The sequence below is a fragment of the Protomyctophum parallelum genome (assembly GCF_964188405.1).
Source record: "Protomyctophum parallelum genome assembly, chromosome: 19".
NCBI lineage: Eukaryota > Metazoa > Chordata > Actinopteri > Myctophiformes > Myctophidae > Protomyctophum > Protomyctophum parallelum.
In genome coordinates, this window is record NC_139717.1 from 17,350,691 (window position 1) to 17,374,812 (window position 24,122).

A 24,122-nucleotide genomic window follows, 5' to 3' on the forward strand; every position below is an offset into this window, starting at 1 on the left:
AGTGATCTTCAAAGTGAAGGTGGAAGTACTCACATTTTACGTGAAGTAAAAGTAAAAGCAACAACTACAATATAAAAATACAAGTAAAAGGCCTGTATGCAAAAGTGTAAGTATGTAAGTATTGGTGTAAAAGTATCCTAAAGTACCAAAGTAAAAGTACTCCTCGTGATGCAATGCGTTGTAAGCTTGTGGATCGGCTATTCTTGAATAGTAAAAAGCATGAAATATGGTATACGTTGTTAATGTATGTCTTGTATCAATCTGGGAATCTATCTGCAATATTTTTTCTTTCATTTAAATACAATTCTGAGCTGAATCTTAAAGGACCACTTCACCACTTTTCAACCTATCTTCATATAATAAGTCTTCACTAATGATCATGATAAAATGGCAAGATTTTTTCTACTCAGTCTGTGTCTTAGAAACCGTCCTCCAGTGAATGTTTAGATTTTCATTATCGTGAGAACGATGGCTTCCATTTTCGCATTGCAACTTTTCAGGACTAGAAAGCCTGCAGTTTCTATTAGCTTGTATTCCCCATCGATGATGTCACTGGTGGACTACTAGTTTTGTACTAATATCTAAATGCGGAAAGTAACTAACTGAAGCTGTCAATTAATAATAAAAAGAGTTAAAAGTAGGCTACAAGATTTGCCTCTGAGGTGTAGTCAAGTACACATATCAAAGTATCAAGGAAAGGAAATACGTAAAAGCATCTCAAAATTGTACCTATAGTATAGCCTAAATGTACTCATTTACTTTGCACCACTGCTTGTAAGCCTTACAGTGTGTGCGTGTGTGTGCGTGCCTGCGCGCATGCATATTTAGAGTGCATGTGACCATGTTCTGGGGGTTGTGCACGTGTATCAAAAGGCACGTGGCGACGGGAACGGATGTGTCCAATTCAAACAACAATCGCACGTATGCAATCCAATGTGACACGAACACAACACAGCAGATACTGTACATGTACAGCACTCAGCCAAAGCACGTCACCCATGGAAGGAACACAGACCATTACGTGGGTTCCCCTCCCTCCATACATACATACAGGCTAGCACACTGTTGGTTTGGACAGACCATTTTGACTTGGTCTCAGTCATATAGGGCATAGCAGTGCGCGGGGTTGTCTGGTTCCACTGACACATCGGCCATTTGTGTTTCCCAAGGAGATGTACAAAAACATTCATGTACATTACTTTAACCCATTTTGGGCGGGAACCCCTTTTGGTGTTTTAAAGGACCTATAACATAAAATTCAACTTTTTCAATTTCATTTGTGTTTTTGGGGCTCCCATGTGTGTTTTCTATCCCCACAAATAACCAATTTTGAACAATCAGGCCTTCATGTCATCAATGTCACCCTACTTTGTATAATTCCTCCTTTTCTTCAGTCTTCAGTTGCAAATTTGCATTTCCACTTTGTTTACAATGTCCACCATTGTTGATTTTCCAAGCTGGCATGGAATGGAAACAAGCCTGGTGTTATCTAGCATGAGTATTATAATGACTCAAATATTAAATAATCTGCATATCAGCACCCTCTCCACCTCAGGACAGTGTGGTACTGCAGCTAAAACTGCTTTCAAAGTCCAGAAAGAATTGACAAGGCCTGGTTATATCAGAGTGGTGATTGAGGCTCAAACCATTAGAAATAACTTTGAGGGACATAGACAATATGATTATTAGATATTAAAAGCAGTTTTAAAATGCATGTTATTTGCGCTTTAAGCATTATGTTATGCTTTAGCTATTGAAAATCACACCCGTGTGAACTACTGGTACTCCTAGTCATACTGGTGCTCATTAACGTCACATAGGTTAACGTCACATAGGTGAACGCGCTACGAGCTTGTAGGTCTGCAATTTTTGAAAAATCAAAGAACGACTGACATAGAAACATAGCTTTTACAGAAAACTGTCAGGATGTATAAGACATTTATATAATCTGATCTCAGGTCAAAATGGGTTAAGCCTATATAATGTTGCTACCTATATGCCCCCCCATGTAAAGCGTCTTTGGGTACTCAGAAATGCGCTATAGCCTCCCCCTGGTGGAGGGGAAAGGAACTGGTTGGAATAACACGTCCAACCAGGGAAACTCCCGCCTGTCAGGTGTAAAGGAGCAACCTGGACACTCATGCATGAAGGAAGCATGAGTTCAAGTCCGTTGCTCTCCCCATGTCCCCCATATATGGGGGACTAGGTTGGCGGTAGCCTCAGTCCCAGGCTTACTTATCTGCGAAAAGAAAAGCCTGGTCACAACCTAAGGCAGGATAAGATATTTTCCCGACCAATCACAACACTTGTTTCATTCGCGGAGAATGTAAACTGATTTGTAATGCATCAACGATTTCACTTCCGCTAAAATCCCACAACTTCCGCTGATAGTCTTTTCAGCTTAGTGTCATAGTTCTAGCCGACAAAATCAACACTGACTCAAGTACCGCACAATTCCGAGGTACTTTCCTTTTAACTTTTAATCGTGTATGCCAAAACATACACCCTGGGTTGTGAAGTGAACCAGTTCACCGCATGTATGCACATTTTGTCTTTGTTACCGTTTTATTTCACTGTATCTGTTCATTCTGTGTATCATGTTTTCCTTTGGTTTTTGTAAAAAAAAAAAGAAGGAAAATAGGGAAGCACATTGTTTCCATACTATGCTCCTTAGATAGAACTTTATGTTGACTTAGATAGCATTTTATACAGACTTTATAGCATGTTACGTAGAAGCCACTAGAATTGCATTTTACGTAGTCATAGCACTTTATAGTTTGTATATTATAGTATAGTATAGTATGTTTAGTTTATATACATAGTTTCTGTCACGCCCACACCAGTGTGAGCGCACCTGCACCAGGTTCCACGCTGAGTAGCCAAGGTTACTTATTGTCTGCCGCTACCCATTGTTCTCTGCCTGCAGATCAACCCAGTTTACCCTAGGTTAGCACGCCATTATTCTTGAACCTGTTATCCTGCCTGTTATTGTATCTGACCTTAGCCTGTCCCTAGTTATCCCTTGCCTGACGCCTTGTACTTTTGCCTGTTCCCAGAACCACTGTGTATGGACCCGGACCGAACTCTGATTTACGACTTGCCTAATCCCTATCGGAACCTACGCCCCACGGACAACCTTCCAGGAATCCTGACCCACGCTATACCTACCTACTACGCCTCTGCCTTTTCCCTTGACTTTAAATAAAACCCGTTAAAGGTTTTGCTGCCTGCTTTTGAGTCAGTTTCATTATATAGATATTCCACTATTACATTCTTAGCTTACGCATGTTTCATGATAACAATTTTTTATCTATGTGATGTATTGCCAAGCTTTCTGTTCTTGCTTATTGTAAATCGCTCTGGATTAAGAGCGTCTACTAAATGCCTAAATTGTACATTGAAATTGCCTAAATTGTATACTCAACTACATCTCAGAGGAAAATATTACACTTTTTTTTACTCCACTACAATTATTTGAAAGCTTCAGTCATTGGTTATTTGGCAACTTTACGTTATTATTAGGAGGTGCATGTGTTTGGTCCGACAGCCTAACAGCCTAACCCGACAACAGAAACCTAACCCAAACCTCACAGGGAAGCCAGGGGTGAGTCTAAACCGGCCACGCATGTGTCTTAACCAGACACGCTTGTTGGGAGCCACAGGTGAGTCGACTCTTAACCGTTAACCAGACACACATGTCTGTAGCCACGGGTGAGTCTTAACCAGCCACGCATGTGTCTTAACCGGCCAGGCATGTGTCTCAACCGGCGACGCATGTGTCTTAACCGGCCAGGCATGTGTCTTAACCGGCCACGGATGTGTATTAACCGGCCACACATGTGTCTTAACCGGCCAGGCATGTGTCTTAACCGGCCAGGCATGTGTCTTAACCGGCCAGGCATGTGTCTTAACCGGCCAGGCATGCGTCTTAACCGGCCATGCATGTGTCTTAACCGGCCAGGCATGTGTCTTAACCGGCCACGCATGTGTCTTAACCGGCCACGGATGTGTATTAACCGGCCACGCATGTGTCTTAACAGGCCACGCATGTGTCTTAACCGGCCAGGCATGTGTCTTAACCGGCCACGCATGTGTCTTAACCGGCCAGGCATGTGTCTTAACCGGCCACGCATGTGTCTTAACCGGCCACGGATGTGTATTAACCGGCCACGCATGTGTCTTAACAGGCCACGCATGTGTCTTAACCGGCCAGGCATGTGTCTTAACCGGCCACGCATGTGTCTTAACCGGCCACGCATGTGTCTTAACAGGCCACGCATGTGTCTTAACCGGCCACGCATGTGTCTTAACCGGCCACGCATGTGTCTTAACCGGCCACACATGTGTCTTAACAGGCCACGCATGTGTCTTAACCGGCCACGCATGTGTCTTAACCGGCCAGGCATGTGTCTTAACCGGCCACGCATGTGTCTTAACAGGCCACGCATGTGTCTTAACCGGCCACGCATGTGTCTACACAGGGAACTTGAAGACATATTTGCATATCATAACCACACCTGGAGGTCTATTAGAGTAATGTTAACTCCATAGACATGAAATCATGACACTCCATCTTTAAAATAAATTCTTCCACCACTGGTAGAAGTACTGGGCTACAGCAACCTCTGAGAACAGAGTGTTTGTAAAGGCCAATAGATACTTTATGTTCTCTCGGCCAGCTGGAAGCATCAGAACATTCCGGATCACTTGGGTCTACAGTACAGTGCATTTCCAGCAATGTCTTAATTATCCAAGCTGTGTGATACCGAGCTTTGGCAGTGGCCGCTATTGAACCCAGAAACTGGAGATTCAACTACATGCACGTGTGCCCGCACCCACAAGCTCTCGCATGCACGCACACGCACGCACACACACACACACACACACACACACACACACACACACACACACACACACACACACACACGGGGGGGGGGGGGGGGGGGGGGGGGGGGTCACGCCTAACTGATCTACACGGAAACAATTCCTCCTCTGTTCGCTGAGCCCAACATCAACACGTGAGGATGAGAGTTGATTTTGTGAGACATCCAATTCAAACACTAGTCAGCAGATCTCTACACAGCCGACCTCTCCTTCTTACTGGGGCTGTGGAAGTAGAGCTCGACGCATGCAGGATCTTTTGGGGGGTCTGATGTCCATCTTGATTTTGGACAGTCCTATAGCTAGAGCAGTGGTTCTCAACCTTTCCAGGCCGCAAACCTCCAAAATACCCTATTGGCCTGAATATATGTTTTTTTTAACAATGGAAATATCCTAAAAAATGGAGTCGTATTGTAATCGGGGACTAGACTATTTGACATTCAATGTTCTTTTTCCAGTCTTGAAACATGGGGGTTGTCTTATAATCAGAGTAGTCTTATATTCGGCGCAATACGGGTAATCATATTTTAACTTGAGGAGCCCCCTTTTGAACTGGGGAACCCCCAAAATAATCATATTTTAACTGGGGACTGCACTTTTGAACTGGGGACCCCCCAAAATAATCATATTTGAACTGGGGATTCCACTTTTGAACTGGGGACCCCCCAAAATAATCATATTTTAACTGGGGACTTTTTATTATGGGTTTTTGTTTTCTACATTTAGTTTTTAATTATTGTTATTATTTCAAAACATTTCCCCAAAAAAGCAAATTGTCAAGATTTTTTCCCAGTAATTTCACAAAGGAAACAAACAAATAAATAAAATAAACGAAGAAATTGCAAAAAAAAAAATATATATATATATATATTAAGTGGGGGGTGGACCGCGTTGCCTGTCCTATTGTACACATGCATGCAATTGGCCATACATGCATTGTACATTCATGCCTAGTTGCCTACCGTATTTATTTCTCATTTATTATGCACTCGCATCGTATCATACAGATTAGTCACTGTATCAGACCCAGAGAGAGAGAGAGAGAGAGAGAGAGAGAGAGAGAGAGAGAGAGAGAGAGAGAGCTATTTTATCATTTTATCACTTGGATGAAGTAACACAACATTGCAATACGTAGTTTATCATCATTTACAGTTTAGATCCTGATCTGACTTAATTCGTCCTACGATATGCAAAACAGTGTTGTTTTTGGCAGCACATTTTGATTTTAGTTTTAGTCATAGTCTCTTGAATAGTTTTCATTTAGTTTTAGTCACATTTTAGTCACCTGAAATGTTTTAGTGTCTAGTTTTAGTCGACTAAATATCATATGATTTTTGTCTACTAAATCTACAGTTGATACAGTTGACTAAAATGTATTTTGGCGGGCCTTGATGCCGTCGTAATGACTGTTTTTACACTTGAAAGAACACACACTTCAGAACGCGACGCGTTGTGAGCTTGTAGATCGGCTATTTTCAGCATGCAACTAATTGTAAAATTACTTATACTGGATCCTAACATTTTAGTCTAGTTTTTATTTGTTGACGAAATTGTCAGTATATTAGTCTTAGTTTTAATCATAGCTTAGTTTTTATTTAGTTTCCATTACATTTTCGTCAGTGGAAAAACGTAGTCGACGAACATTTTTCATCTTAGTTTTAGTCGACGAAATCAACACTGATGCAAAACGTATAGTTATGTAAAAAAAAAAGCCGGCCCGCGCATCACTAATGGCCAGCCATCAGTCAAAAGGGAGACATCGAAGAGGAAGGACGGGTGTGGAGGGATCAACAACATATGAAATGTCAGAACAGGTCAGCTCCATATATGGAGATGGAGGCGTGATGTCACAAGGCGTGACCATATATGGAGACGTGATGTCACGAGGCGTGACCATCAATGGTGGTGTGACGTGTCACACGGAAATGCAGGTTTTCATAGTAAATAATAATAATCATCATCATAAGACTGAAAGTGATTATTATAATTGTGGCACCATAACTATATGAGATCATACAGCACACCACCTATAAAAGGCTCAATGCACAGCAGCAGCCATATTGGAAAGCCTAAATTTGGCCTCTCCTTAATTTCGGCAAGGCAGAGGTGACGTGTTAACGACGATGATACTAAAGAAGGCTCTGTTTCTGTAGCACAGTGGTTCTCAAACATTGCCATTTGAAGGACCCCCATGACTCTGAGAGTCTACAAATGGAACCAAAAGTACCCTTAAGGGTCCATCCATATAAGCAACTTCAATTATTTTGTGGAAAGACGGGAGACGACAAATTCTGAAAAGAACAAGAGTCCTTTACTATGGCCTTCAAATGCAATACTTTTCTACCAGATGGAAGGCAGTTGATCTTTTTATTTTTGGAAAATAATAAGGAAGAAACTGTTAACTGGTTAATATGTGTACTGTCACTATAGAAGTGTATCAGCCACTATCAAAAGGGTATTAATACACTTTTAGACTGACATCCCTACCCTTAGAGGGTCCACACTTTGAAACCTACAGTAGTGTGTTTCAAATGCACAATATCAGTACACCCTGAGCAGAATGGAACAGAGCCTTCCTTAGGGAAGGAAGGAGGAGGCCACATTTCTTTCCAATATTATCTGCCGTGCAAAGAACCTATAGATACTAATTGATTGCTTGTTGGCAGCAGAATGTGACGATTCTAATGAGATATTCTCTCATCAAATCAGGCAATCAGCAACAGCGATGGGAAGTAATCACAATCGGCGCTGGAGTGTGATTGTTTTGCGACGGGGGAGAGGAGTTATTTTATGTCCCCTTAATCAGGAACATATTGATTGGATTGTTAAAGGTGGATGGCCAACCGTGACTGTGGAAATGCGAGTTCAGAAGGGACACGTACTTGTGCGTTTGGCATGGAGTGGATTCTGAGCCAAATCTGAAACACAGAACAGAAGCACAAACACACACACAAAAAAGAACATGAAAAACACACGCGTAAAACAAACACAAAAAAGCAGAGAGCACACATTCAATAAATGAAAGACGTCGAGCTATACTTGTATCCGTCACTTAGCAACCTAGAACCGCTCATAAGTGCGACATTGAGCGTAAATCACCGTCTTTGCCGGCAAAGCGTTGGAAGTAACAGTTTTGGATGTTCCCACCCGACAGCAGGGGCGTACCTAGCCTGGTGGTGGTGGTGGCTGCTGCTAGCACACACACACCAGTAGGCACACACATGCCCCGTCTCCCAACACCGTTGGCGGAGTGTATAGGCCAATACAAAACGTGAAGGAAGTCAGAAGTGGCGAGTGTGTGGCGTGCAGTGGGCTCTCCCGAGTCCTGACTGCGCCGAGCTGCGGATGCTGCTGCTCTGTTCACAATCGCGACAGGTATACGTTCACAAATCACAAGTGCTGTGCAGTGCCCCGCTATGGGGGGGGGCTGACCCGCGGACCAGCCTGTGTGGGGGCCTACTGACGTCTAGTTACGCGGCTGCCTGCCGGAGACGATATATGTGCAGGAATCGAAAACACGAGGCCTACGTTCTCAAAATACAGTTCAGATGGCCACGGGCGGCTAGTGTAGTGGCTGCCAAGCCTGACGGCGTGTCTCCCGTTCGACTACAAGCTCATAGCGTGCCACCGAGTGGCGCGCTACAAGCTTGTAGGTCTGCTATTTTAGAAAAATGGTAAAAATGTGGCGCAAATCTTTGAATATATATTCTTTCAAAGTGAATGCTTTTAACTCAGGTCTAAATGGGTTAATGTCACGAAGAAGAATGGAATTAGGCAAATAAAAAATAGATAATAACTAGAAAAAGTGCCCTTCTGGGCACAGGTCTCCACCAGGATAGGAATGTAGGACATGGCATGACTATGGAGATCATGTGTACCGATTTGCGTGAAATTTGGATAAAATCTGAAGGAGTAATAATAGAAAATGTGTTTTACATATGTCGGCCTCCTGGTGGCGCTATAAAGAGCAGATGTGAAAAATTCCAGGCAAAGGTTTTTCCTTGGCCTCTAGGGAGTTGGCATACAAAGTTATCCACAGATGTGCAGATAGAGGTAAAAACACTTTTCGGCCAGTTATAGCGCCACCTTGAGGCTGAGTTGAAATTGTTCATGTGGCATTTCGTCCTCGGCCTAGTGGGAATGTGGGTGCACAATTTCACGGAAATCACGCGATGTGTTCATGATTTGCAGCATTTTGTTTGAAAGTGAGCATTCCTGTGAACTTTGGAAGCCAATCTTAACCAATCAGGATGGAGTCTGAGAAATGTGAAAGACCGGTTTCGTTGAATGGCTCTAGAGAGACTGTGTACCAATTTGCGTGATATTTGGACAAAATCTGTAGGTGTACTGTGCAAAAACTTGTTTTGCACAAAGCGGCCTCCTGGTGGCGCTATAACATGCCGTTCTGGAAAGTTTGGGGCAGAGGTTCATCGTTGGCATCCAGGGAGTGTGTGTGGAAAATTTGGCATCGACCGGGTTAACGGTCGATGCCGAGATGGCCGAGATTAGCTGCTCACGGACGGACACACACACACACACACGGACGGACGGACGGACGGACGGACGGACGGAGTGCAAAACATACTCTCTCCCCATGCCTTCGGCCTGGTGGAGACAATAATAAAAGCTTTTAAATATGCTGTCCCCTTCATCCTGGAATGCATTGCAGAAGGAACTGAACTGATCTGAGCTTTGGGGGGGGATTTCAATCTATATTAAACAATGAGAGATTAGCACTATCGGCAAATGTGATTGCTTTGACATTTTGTCTACTGCCGCACCTGCTGATGTTTTGTGACCCTTTCTGGGGTTTGGCATTTTAACTGGTTTAAACTGGTTTAAATGTTGTGTTCAACTTGTTTGCAGTGTGTGACATTTGTATGATTTTTTTATTCTGCGTTTATCGTTTCATGATGCCTCAACACAGCCATGGAGCAGAGCTGCTCTGTGAAACCCAGTGACTCCCACTGAAAACCAATTTGAGAGCTGCTCTGCGTTTCATGCCCCCCTCCCCCCATCAACCACAAGTGTTTGGTCAAACCATGTGACTTCGGAAAAGCATTGAGGCGCATCAAACAGACAGAACGCAGAATGTGTGTATGAGGCCCCGGGAAGTATTTTACCAGGTTAAATATACGTTCATGTTGAAAGAAATATAGAGAGAGAGATAAAACATGTCATTATATAAACACAAAGCAGAAAACGTGTAATACATAAATACTGGTCACAAAACAAAATTAGCATATACAGGACAACAGAGAACATGTAACGTGTAATTTAGACAGTCGGTCTACAAGCTTAAAACGTGATGCAATAAGCGACACATTGTGAGTTTGTAGATCTACTATGGTCGATATCGTCACACGATAGACAAGTATAACTCGACGCACTTTAATGCGATGATTTCGCTCACTCCCAAAGCAACAAAAGCCTAATGAGGTTACTCTGATAAGGCAGAAGTAATTGGGGACAACTCAAGATAAAAATAGATCTTCAGATTATGCTGAAGAACAAAATGACAAAATAATTACCCAATTAACCACTGGCAATCATGTTGCCCAAACCCCTCTCAAGATAGAAACCAACTAATTTTGGCCACTCACACACACAAAGTAGCTGAAGGAAAATCAACTTGCGGAGCTGTGCTAGTTTTGAGTCATAACATAAGAGAAATTATGACATTTTCTTTTATGAAAGGACATCTTTGGGGATGTTCTGCCTTTGCTGCACAGTAGAGAATGCCAGGAAACGGGGAGATTTGAAACTGGTTGCGATGGCCACACCCTGAGAGAGACTGAGTTCACAATGTCAGATAGAAGATTTAAAAGGTACTATTAGGCCTGTCACAATTATTACATAATCGCCTAATCGCAATTTTTTGAGATAATCCCAATTATTTTTGCATAAACGTCCAATGTTTCCATGTTGAAAAATGTCCAGATATTTTCAAACATTTTTCTAAAATAGCAGAAATAGACAGATCTACAAGCTCACAACATGTCACTTCAGACAGATCTACAAACTTACAACATGTCGCTTCAGACAGATCTACAAGCTTACAACATGTCACTTCAGACAGATCTACAAGCTTACAACATGTCACTTCAGACAGATCTACAAGCTCACAACATGTCACTTCAGACAGATCTACAAGCTTACAACATGTCACTTCAGACAGATCTACAAGCTTACAACATGTCACTTCAGACAGATCTACAAGCTTACAACATGTCACTTCAGACAGATCTACAAGCTTACAACATGTCACTTCAGACAGATCTACAAGCTTACAGGGGGGCGGCCAATGTTCTGTTGCGCATTTAGAATGGAGGATTCCGAGACAGAGTATGGACGGAGTGGATTAAAATACCTTTTTTATTGAAAACTACGGTCCTACGGTGTGTAATTGTTTGACGCACACCCACCGGACAAGTGGGACAAAATAATAAGCAGCTTAGATGTTGCATTTGTACAAGGTAAGAGATTTTGAGGCACAAACGTTGCTCCCGAGACCATATTTGGGGGTCCTCGCGTTTAGACTCTCGTAGAGAGATTAGTCAGAATCGAAAAAGAACCTCTACGAGAGTCTAAATGTTTGGGCTAACAACATGTCACTTCAGACAGATCTATACAAGCTCACAACATGTCACTTCAGACAGATCTACAAGCTCACAACATGTCACTTGAGCTTGTAGATCAACTATTTCCGCTATTTAATACACCATATTTTATGGAAAGAAAAAAATCTTAAATGTGTCAGTGATTTATTTACAGTGTGTATATTTAAGTCAGGATATTTGTCATATCTGCGCCGTGCAATTGTGTGATTATGAAGCATAAAAGGCAAACAGAAATACACATCGTAACGTTCAATGCAAAGTTAAATTGTTAATCGCAATTATTTGTGTGACAATTAAATAACAAGTGAAACCTCTATTATGCTGATAGTAACCATTGCTAGAGTGTTTATTAAATAACAATTGAAACCTCTATTATGCTGATAGTAATCATTGCTAGAGTGTTTAGTAACAGGAGTCTCTCTAGGACCGTTTGGAACCTGAGCCTACGCTTTAAGCATCGGTAGAAAGGTGGTTGAGCCGTCCAGAAACAGTGGGCGAAAACCATTTTTTGCACTATCGTTTCCAAAAAGTAAAAGGTGAATTTGATTTCCCAGTTCATTCGACATTCGACCAGTGGAGGCGCTAATGCTGCCTGATCTCCGGCTGCAACTTCCGACAAGAACATGTTAATGGCTAACTTCATAAGCTATGTAAGCGGTTGTTTCACCCGGGTCTGAAAATTGTACTTGCCAAAGTTGCGTGTCCTAAGTTTATGTCCTACGTATGTAGCTTGTCAGAAATACCTTTACTTTTTGGAAACAATACTGCAAAAGTTTTTTTTTTTTTTTTACCTATCACTGCAATTTTCCCAGATAAAAATCACTCGCACACATGCAGCTATAAATTCATAGGGAGGCATTTATGATGCAGTAAAGCTGTGCTCTGTACCTTGACACACACACACACACACACACACACACACACACACACACACACACACACACACACACACCTAATGATTGATTGTCTCCATAGCACCAAGGCCAGCAAACACACACATATCTTTGTTGCACTCTCTTGCAATTGATCGTTCCCACAATACATTTATTTACTACATGTGCCACTCTTGTTACATAATACAGCTACATTCACAGACATCTTGTCCCTTCACATCTAGACCCAGGCTTACAGATCATAGGCTCTTGTCCACTGCGAGACCAAAGTGAACCGTGACGTGAAACCAATTTCCGCTGCTTCTGGGATCGTTTTTTTTCTCTCTCTCCGTGCACTACAGCTCGGTTTAAGATAAGAAAACGTTGGTCGCTCTGACTTCTAATATTTCTTATCATTTTTCTGCAGATGATATCCAGCTTTATTATTCTTTTAATACCAAGTGCCCTGCTGATTTTAATTTTGATGTTTTACTTGAATGCATATCAGCCATCAAGGCCTGGATGGCAGGATGTTTCCTACAGCTAAATGACAAAACTGAGGTACTTAATGTCGGCCCCCGAAAACATTGTGCCTAAGGTGGTGGACTGTATTGGGCCCCTCAAACCAAATGTGCGTCCCAACATCAGGAACCTTGGCGTCAACTTTGACCAATCTATGCACTTCAACACCCACATAAAATACCCGGAGATGCTTTTTCCACCTCAGAAACATCGCCAAGCTTAGAGGATTAGTCTCACACACGGAACTAGAACAAATTATCCACACATTTGTTTCCTGACGTCTAGACTATCTGTCTATCTCAACGCTCTTTTCACCCGTCTAAATAGAACCACTATGGACCACCTTCAAAGGATTCAGAATGCTGCAGCCAGACTATTAACTAGGTCCAGTAGATTTTGCCACATCACTCCAGTCCTGGCCTCCTTGCACTGGCTTCCGGTGAACTTCAGGATCCAGTTCAACGCTCTCCTTCTCACTTTTAGAGCAATGCATGGTCAGGCCCCGGGTTAGTTGATTGTCCTGGTGCCTCGTTATGTGCCCAGAAGAGCCCGTAAGTCTGCAGAACAGGGTCTGCTAGTCCCACCCTCCACTAAACTAAAAGCTAAAGGTGATGATAAATCATTACAGGCTAGCGGCCAAACTTTGGAATGCTCTTCCACTAGCGATGAGATTTGCACCCTCTGTGGACATTTTCAAGAATTGCCTTAAACATATTTTTTTTATATATAATTTGTGGATGGTTCATCTTGAACATACTAACTTAACTTACCTATTGATTTACAATGTATTTCTGATGCTTGTATTGTCTGTTTTTTTATCTGCTTTACTTTACTCTCTGTGAAAGGTGCTATATAAATAAAATGAACTTACTATACTTACTAGTGACACTTGCATTGGCAGATTCTACAAAATGTCTAAACCATATAGCAAACGTGTACTTCCGGAAATTGTTCTAAAAGAGCTGGTGTCAATGAGGTTTGTTCATGACATTTGTTCAAAGATTGTTGGACAACCACTTCAGAAACTTTATACATCAACATATGATAACAGCATCCTAAGGTTAGCAAGGAATATCACCTCTAATACTAAGCATGTGTTGTATGGAGTAGATATGGTGTACCAACATACAATAAGGTCAGACTAAAGAGGTCATTTGTCCACCAGTCAACCTTGAGGCTCAATCAGGAGTTGTAGTAGCCATGGGTTAATCTAAGCGGTGGATATTGCTCTTGTCTTCATGTCTTTATGTATGTAAATCGTCTTGTTCTTTGTGTTATGTCAAATGTGTATATATGTAATTATGTATACTTGGCTGCTGGGTCGCAAGACACATTTCAGTGTGAACTAACAATCAAGCACTAATTCATATCATATCGTGACGTACCATGACTCTCCCCACAAGGTTTGTCGTGAGCAAGTGTTGACCCACGAGCTCAAAGCATGCTGCGATGCAAGGCAATTGTGAGCTTGTAGATCTACTACTGTATGTCCTATCAATCAAAAGTGTGTCTGTGGGGTTTTATAAATATTGAAACCATTGAAAACGAGAGCTTTTTGCGACTAAACCACGAAGGATCTTTTCTCCATTTTTCTGAAAAAAGCAACAGCTTAGGACATCCAAGGTTTTTAGCCGACAGCGACGGTGCTATATACTGTACACCACAGTGTGACAGCTGGTGGGTGTACAGTAGTGACACAGAGAGAAACGCCTGCCATGCTGTACAAGCACAGATGGCACGTGGAAGCAGTGTTGTTTTCGTCGACTGAAACTAAGACGAAAAATGTCTCACGAGGTGCTATATTATTGTGATATTATAAGTGACAATTTAACCCATTTTGACCTGAAGTCGATTCTACAAATGTCTTCTAAATCCTGACAGTTTTCTGAAAAACCCCATGTCGTTCTCAAACATTTTCATGTCAAGGACCCGCAGAAATATATATGTATTTGTTCGAGGAACCTCCCAGAAGCATAGATTTGAGTTAAAAACGTTCGCTCTGAAAGAATATATATTCAAAGATTTGCACCACATTTTCACGATTCACTCGGTGGCGCGCTATGAGATTGTAGATCTGCTATTTTTCAAAAGCTAAATTATAACATAATGTTTAAAACACCAAAAGGGGTTCCCGGCCAAAATGCGTTAAGGACTTAAGACCTTCTTTTTTTTTAATGAAATGAAATGAAAAAAAGGTAGCAAAAAGTTTATCAACAAACAATGCGAGGAAAACATGGTCAAACATTGTCCAAATAGTCAAATAATAGTGGCATATAAGGAAAAGGCAAAACATTAGAAAATATCTGATCTACAGCTTTGTACGTATTGTACACGCCTCGACTCCTACAATTCCAGTTCAAATTTGATCTTTTTTTGGTGGGGGGGGGGGGGGGGGGGGGGGGGGGGGGGGCGTCATGTCCTTAACGCATTTTGGGCGGGAACCCCTTTTGGTGTTAGCATTATGTTATGCTTTAGCCATTGAAAAATAGCAGATCTACAAGCTCATAGCGCGCCACCGAGTGGCGCGCTACGAGCTTGTAGGTCTTCTATTTTTCAAAAGTCGAAGAACGACAAAACTGTCCTTTTTAGAAGACATTTTTAAAATGTCGACGTCAGGCCTGAACGGGTTAAAAAAGGCTGAGAACCTCTCCTCTCTGTCACGACGCACCGTTTGTGTGTGAGTGTGTGGTGCGCCGTCCTCTGTGAGCACAACGACCCATTCAAGATGTGTGACATTCTTTCTCTCCGTCTCTCTCGTTGCCATGGAGACAGAGTGGAAGCCAGCCTCTTCAACAGGTGTGGTCGTTCATTCATTCTCCCACTCACCGTGCCGAGGGTTACATGCAGCCCTGCAATCGGCGACAGTAATATCCTAATCTGCCAAATCAGATCTGTGCCTCGGACAGGCGTGATGTCCATTTTGAAGTGAGCTCCACAGCTGTCCCCATCCGGCTGCTCAACCGGCCACACTACCCCTGAGCCACTGCCGCCCCAAACTATTCTGGTTTAACAAGATTCAAACAACGTCTTTTTCAAATATTTTCCGATTTCAATAAATGACGCGTTGAAAGCTTACATTACATTGTACGTGCATTGGTATCGGTTCCGTCACATTTGGAACTGTGTATTTTTTTTTATCACACTGTCAGAGCTGGCACGTGGACTTCACGCCTGCTATGCTATACACTTCCAATACGGGTGGTTCTCAAAACTTAACATTTCAACGATCACCATAACTAGTAGATCGTACAAATGGAACCTAAGGGGGTAAGGGTCCATTTTGGTTCCATTAAATACACTCTCAGAGTTACAGACCTGTCAGGGTTCATTTGGAACCCCCTGAGGAATCGTTAAAAAGGAACCTTTTCCTTTTGTTGAGGAACCAGAATAGTTCAAATCAGAAAGGATTTTGCGTCCCAAAGCATTGTATTCAGTCACACCTACAGTATATACATGAATCACACCTACAGTATATACATGAATCACACCTACAGTATATACATGAATCACACCTACAGTATATACATGAATCACACCTACAGTATACACATGAATCACACCTACAGTATATACATGAATCACACCTACAGTATATACATGAATCACACATACAGTATATACATGAATCACACCTACAGTATATACATGAATCACACCTACAGTATATACATGAATCACACCTACAGTATATACATGAATCACACCTACAGTATACACATGAATCACACCTACAGTATATACATGAATCACACCTACAGTATATACATGAATCACACCTACAGTATATACATGAATCACACCTACAGTATATACATGAATCACACCTACAGTATATACATGAATCACACCTACAGTATATACATGAATCACACCTACAGTATATACATGAATCACACCTACAGTATACACATGAATCACACCTACAGTATATACATGAATCACACATACAGTATATACATGAATCACACCTACAGTATACACATGAATCACACCTACAGTATATGACACCTATATGACTACATGAATCACACCTATACGGCTACATGAATCACACCTATATGGCTACATGAATCACACCTATACGGCTACATGAATCACACCTATATGACTACATGAATCACACCTATATGGCTACATGAATCACACCTATATGACTGCATGAATCACACCTATACGGCTACATGAATCACACCTATATGGCTACATGAATCACACCTATATGACTACATGAATCACACCTATATGACTGCATGAATCACACCTATACGGCTACATGAATCACACCTATATGACTACATGAATCACACCTATACGGCTACATGAATCACACCTATATGACTACATGAATCACACCTATACGGCTACATGAATCACACCTATATGGCTACATGAATCACACCTATATGGCTACATGAATCACACCTATATGACTACATGAATCACACCTATACGGCTACATGAATCACACCTATACGGCTACATGAATCACACCTATACGGCTACATGAATCACACCTATACGGCTACATGAATCACACCTATACGGCTACATGAATCACACCTATACGGCTACATGAATCACACCTATATGACTACATGAATCACACCTATACGGCTACATGAATCACACCTATATGACTACATGAATCACACCTATATGACTACATGAATCACACCTATACGGCTACATGAATCACACCTATACGGCTACATGAATCACACCTATATGACTACATGAATCACACCTATACGGCTACATGAATCACACATACGGCTACATGAATCACACCTATATGACTACATGAATCACACCTATATGGCTACATGAATCACACCTATATGACTACATGAATCACACCTATATGGCTACATGAATCACACCTATACGGCTACATGAATCACACCTATATGACTACATGAATCACACCTATATGACTACATGAATCACACCTATACGGCTACATGAATCACACCTATACGGCTACATGAATCACACCTATATGACTACATGAATCACACCTATACGGCTACATGAATCACACCTATATGACTACATGAATCACACCTATATGACTACATGAATCACACCTATATGACTACATGAATCACACCTATATGACTACATGAATCACACCTATACGGCTACATGAATCACACCTATACGGCTACATGAATCACACCTATATGGCTACATGAATCACACCTATACGGCTACATGAATCACACCTATATGGCTACATGAATCACACCTATATGACTACATGAATCACACCTATATGACTACATGAATCACACCTATATGACTACATGAATCACACCTATACGGCTACATGAATCACACCTATATGGCTACATGAATCACACCTATATGACTACATGAATCACACCTATATGACTACATGAATCACACCTATATGACTACATGAATCACACCTATACGGCTACATGAATCACACCTATATGACTACATGAATCACACCTATATGACTACATGAATCACACCTATATGGCTACATGAATCACACCTATATGGCTACATGAATCACACCTATATGACTACATGAATCACACCTATATGACTACATGAATCACACCTATACGGCTACATGAATCACACCTATATGACTACATGAATCACACCTATATGGCTACATGAATCACACCTATACGGCTACATGAATCACACCTATATGACTACATGAATCACACCTATACGGCTACATGAATCACACCTATATGGCTACATGAATCACACCTATATGGCTACATGAATCACACCTATATGGCTACATGAATCACACCTATACGGCTACATGAATCACACCTATACGACTACATGAATCACACCTATACGGCTACATGAATCACACCTATATGGCTACATGAATCACACCTATACGGCTACATGAATCACACCTATATGGCTACATGAATCACACCTATATGGCTACATGAATCACACCTATACGGCTACATGAATCACACCTATATGGCTACATGAATCACACCTATACGGCTACATGAATCACACCTATATGACTACATGAATCACACCTATACGACTACATGAATCACACCTATACGGCTACATGAATCACACCTATACGGCTACATGAATCACACCTATATGACTACATGAATCACACCTATACGGCTACATGAATCACACCTATATGGCTACATGAATCACACCTATACGGCTACATGAATCACACCTATATGGCTACATGAATCACACCTATACGGCTACATGAATCACACCTATATGACTACATGAATCACACCTATATGACTACATGAATCACACCTATACGGCTACATGAATCACACCTATAGTATTGCTGCAGGGATACATTTGGCTCCATTTGTACCAGTATAAGTCAGCACTCCCACCAAATTAGTCCAGGAATGAAGCATGTGCTGCCAGAAGGTGTTGGAAGTGGCTGTTTATTATTCCGTAGACACGCTCTGTCTGTCTGTCTGTCTGTCTGTCTGTTTGTCGCTCTCATCATTCACTATTCATCTACCTTCCATTTCCATTTCTCTTTCACACTCCCCGTTTCTATGGCGGTCACTGTGTGGTCATGGTTAGACAGACAGACAGACAGTCAGAGAGAAAGGCAGACAAACAGACAGTCAGACAGAAAGGCAAGCAGATAGACTTCACTATTTACTATGAAAACCTGCATCTCCTGTTTGTCCGTCCGTCACCCACCCATGCCTCCAAATATGGTCACGCCTCGTGACATCACGTCTCCAAATATGGTCACGCCTCTTGACATCACGTGACATCATGGAGGTCCCCTTAGATCTCCATATATGGTGCTCCGTGACACGTCACGCCACCATAGTCATTCATGCATTCATATTCTCACGCTTAGATTATTGTAATTCTCTGTATACCTGCCTCACTAAAGAAATCTATTCATCGTCTCCCAACTAGTACAGAATGCTGCTGCTCGCCTGCTCCAGGAAAGGTGACCATATCACACCCCCGTTCTAGCGTCCCTGCACTGGCTCCCAATCTCCTTCAGAATCGATTTCAAACTCCTCCTCACCATATGCCATATGCAAGGCCAGGTCCGGTCTCGCTCCACCCTACATGGCCGATCTAATCTCCCCGTATGTCCCAACCATAGACTGTAAAAAATATGGACAAAGCGTTCCCCGGGTCTAACATGAACGTAAAATGAAGCCTGTAATAATATGCTAATTCCTGATGTAAGTCGCCATCTTTGGTACCAGCTGGCCATTGGCTGGCTCCGTTTTGTATACCAGCTGGTCATTGGCTGCCCAGACAATGAGGCGGGACTTCCCCCCTTCTTCTCCGTTGGTTTTTATTTTGACTCGAGTGGGAGGGGAATCCCGATCATAGACTGTAATGGTAGCCACGCCCCTCAGAACATACGCGATGTTTTTTTTTCTTTATGGTCATTTTTTTAATTAATGGGACCATAATTTTCCAAAAAGAATATTATGACATTAGAAATGAGACTTTAAACTAGTGACTGGAAGAAGAATGTATTCATGACCATGTTTATTAAGGTAATACAGTCTAGGTGAAGTTGGGCCAAAATACATGGGCCTCTATGGAGCTATGGGGCTTTTTGGGTCCGGTCCAGCGCCACAACAGGCCATTATATGAACTACCGATTTCAAATGAGGCTTCACGAAATATCTGGCTGACTGCCCCCCTGGTCCCAACCCGCTCCCTGAGATCCTCATCCAAAGACCTTCTTGATCCCCAAACTTGTCGGCTAAAGTCCAAAGGAGATCAGGCTTTCAGCACCGTAGCGCCTACACTTGGAACACACTGCCCTTACAGATCCAGCGTGCTGAATCAGTGTTCTCTTTTAAATCCCTTTTGAAAACACACTTTTATAGATTAGCCTTCACTGCCAATCTAATAGTTTAGTATATAATTTTTTCCTGATGCTTATTTTATTCTATTGAAATTTCTGACACTGACACTGTGACAGGTGACAGGTGACATCCGGTGGCGCAAGCACTGCTGCGACCCGGGCTGCTCCAGCTCGCCACTTTTATGGTGTTTTCTGTTGTTTTGTCTGTCTCAAGTTTTGTTTTGTTTTTGTGCACTGACTGTGTTTTTGATACCTGACGATGGGGCCGCTGAGATGGCTGTTCGTAATAATCGTCCGGGTTATCATTGCGGAATGTTACTCGCCGGCGTGTCAGGACTCCACGCCGACAACGGCGACATATCTGCGTTATACCTCCGACCAGCTACGGCTGCTCCGACCCAGTGGCAACAGCCCTGTCAACCTAGCCCCAGTGCTCCCAAGTGAACTGTTGGCAACACCGCCGAGGAGCGACAACAACAGGCGAAGGAGGAGGAGAGGCAGACGCGGAGGGGTGAAACAGAGGCTAAGGAGAAGGATGTACAGACCACCTCTTCCATCCGTGATTCTCTGCAACGCCCGTTCACTGAGGTACAAGGCAGATACGCTACGATTAAACACCAGAGTTCTACACGAGTACCGGGAGTCGTGTCTGCAAGTGATCACCGAGACGTGGTTGGACGAGTCGGTTCCGGACTCACTAGTTTCCCTGGACGGATTCGCTCTGGTACGCTGTGACAGGACAGCTGACTCGGCTAAGAGCCATGGAGGAGGGGTCGCGGTTTACATAAACAACAAATGGTGCTCCCAATTCACTGTGAGGGAGTCGTTGTGTAACCAGGACATTGAATTACTATGTCTAAGTATGCGACCCTTTTATCTACCGCGCGAATTCGGTAACATTGTGTTGTGTGCTGTTTACATTGCACCTAGCGCGAATGCTGCTAGGGCAGCCACCGCTGTAGCTGACTGTGTTCACAGGCAATTGAAACGCACCCCCGAAGCACCGTGTTTTGTCTTGGGTGACGTTAACCACTGTAAACTCGAATCTGTGCTACCTGGATTTCAGCAGTATGTTGACTGTAAGACAAGAGGGAACAACATCTTAGACAAATGCTATGGCAATATTAAGAACGCCTATAGAGCCAAGGCTAAACCTCCTCTGGCCAATGCAGATCACAATGTTGTTAATTTAATCCCCACATACAAGTCACTGCTTAAGAGCAGTAAACCACAGGTTAAAACCATTTATGTGTGGGACAATGATGGCATTGAAACGTTGAAGGGATGCTTTTGTTGTACTGACTGGAGCCTCTTCCATAGCCTAGACCTGGAGGAGGCTACAGATACCATAACAGAGTACATTAAGTTCTGTAAAGACAATGTGTTGACAAAAAAGACCATAACAATGTACCCCAATAATAAACCCTTCATTTCAAGGGAAATCAAAGAATGCATAGTTAGGAAACAAAGGGCATTCAACAGCGGGGATTTGGTAACCATGAAGAATATTCAGAAGGAGATTAACCTTAAAATAAGGGAGGCTAAACAGAAGGAGAAGGAGAAGTTTGAGGCCTACTGCTCCTCTTCTAATTCAAAAAGAATGTGGGAATCTATGAAGGCCATGACCAACATGGCTCCAGCTAAGAAGGGCCTTTGTGTTGCTAATGAAAAGGAAAAGGCAGATGAATTAAATAACTTTTTTTAAACAAGGTTTGAAACAGCTGACTTTTCGCATGAACAAAATGCTGCCCTAGAGTCTGTATCCACACACAGTGATCTGGGAATTACTGTAGATGAACGTGAAGTCCAGAGGATGTTTTCCCACACATGTCCCCGGAAGGCTTCAGGTCCAGACGGGATATGTGGCCGGCTGCTGCATTCATGCAGTCAGGAGCTAGCTGAGGCTTGGTGTCCCATCTACCAGAAATCACTGGACTCATGTACTGTTCCCCCCACCTGGAAAGACTCTATCATAATTCCTGTTCCCAAAAGGGAAGGCTGCAAAGAAAATAATGACTACCGTCCTGTCGCCTTGACTTCAGTAGTCATGAAATGCTTTGAGAAGATCATTGTCAGTCTGCTGAAGGCAGCGGTAGGCTGCTCATTGGACATTTTTCAGTTTGCCTATAGGAGCAACAGGGGTATAGAGGACGCAGTCTTGACCTTGGACCATTTTCTTTTGAAACACTTGGACAATAACAAAGCCTATGCACGCCTTCTTCTTGTAGATTTCAGCTCAGCGTTTAACACAATACAGCCACACTTATTAATTAAGCGGTTGAGGGACCTAAGTGTCCATCCGCTTATTATTAGATGGTACCATTCATTCCTAACTAAACGCACACAAAGGGTCAGTGTCAATGGCACTATGTCAGAGAGCAGAACCATGAGTACTGGAGCACCCCAGGGCTGCGTTAGCTCACCTGTCCTTTTTACCCTGTACACTAATGAGTGTAGAAGTGGCAACCCGAACAATTACATCATAAAATTCTCGGATGATACTGCCATCTTAGCCCTTCTGGATAAGGATAGGGATGCAGCTGACTACTTTTCAGAGGTACAGAACTTTGTTAAGTGGTGTGATGACAACCACCTAACTCTTAATGTTAAGAAGACACAGGAGATGGTATTTGACCCCAAGAGTATTGGTGACCACAGGCCTGTGGTCATCCATGACTCGACCATCTCACAGGTCTCCTCATATAAATACCTGGGGATCTGTATTGACAACTCAATGACTTGGAATACACATGTTGACAGTCTCTGTAGTAAACTACAGCAAAGACTGCACTTCCTTCGGCGTCTCAGGGTTCATGGTGTTGACCAAAGATTTATGTTAGTGTTCTATCGAGCAGTCTTGGAAAGCCTGGTCAGGTTTGGCATCACAGTTTGGTTCGGTAATCTCTCAGTGCAACTGAGGTCCAAATTGTTCAGATTGGTGCAGACTGCAGGGAAGATCATAGGGGTAAGACAACTCCCCTCTCTTCAGTCTATTTATGAGCAGGCTACATTAAAACAGGCTCAAAAAATTGTCAGTGATGTTACCCATGTTCTATATGGCGAGTTTGTACTTCTGCCCTCTGGGAGAAGATACAAAGAACCAAAGTGGAAGTACATTAGATTTAAAAAATCGTTTGTATCAGCATCAACTAAGATGCTGAACGAGGCTCTGAAACAGCGGTAACTACGTGAGGCCTGATTATCCACATCATGTGTGCAATTGTGTAATGTTGTGTCTTCCTCTGTAATGTATGTTTGTTGTCATTGATGTTTTATGTGTGGCTGTAGCTGGGGTGAAAGCCCAAGACAAATTTCCCTTGTGGACAATAAAGTTTACCTTGACCTTGACCTTGACCTTCTGCTGTA

At 42.5% G+C, this 24,122-nt stretch overlaps 1 protein-coding gene across 1 annotated transcript in view; it reads right to left on the bottom strand.

Annotated features, from left to right (window-relative positions):
• Positions 1–24,122, bottom strand: part of akap7 (A-kinase anchoring protein 7) — a 121,635-nt gene that overhangs the window by 5,803 nt on the left and 91,710 nt on the right. Inside the window, exon 8 of the mRNA XM_083790406.1 lies at positions 7,764–7,799. Coding sequence (XP_083646532.1) covers positions 7,764–7,799 — 36 coding nt within the window. The remainder of the gene's footprint in view (positions 1–7,763; positions 7,800–24,122) is intronic.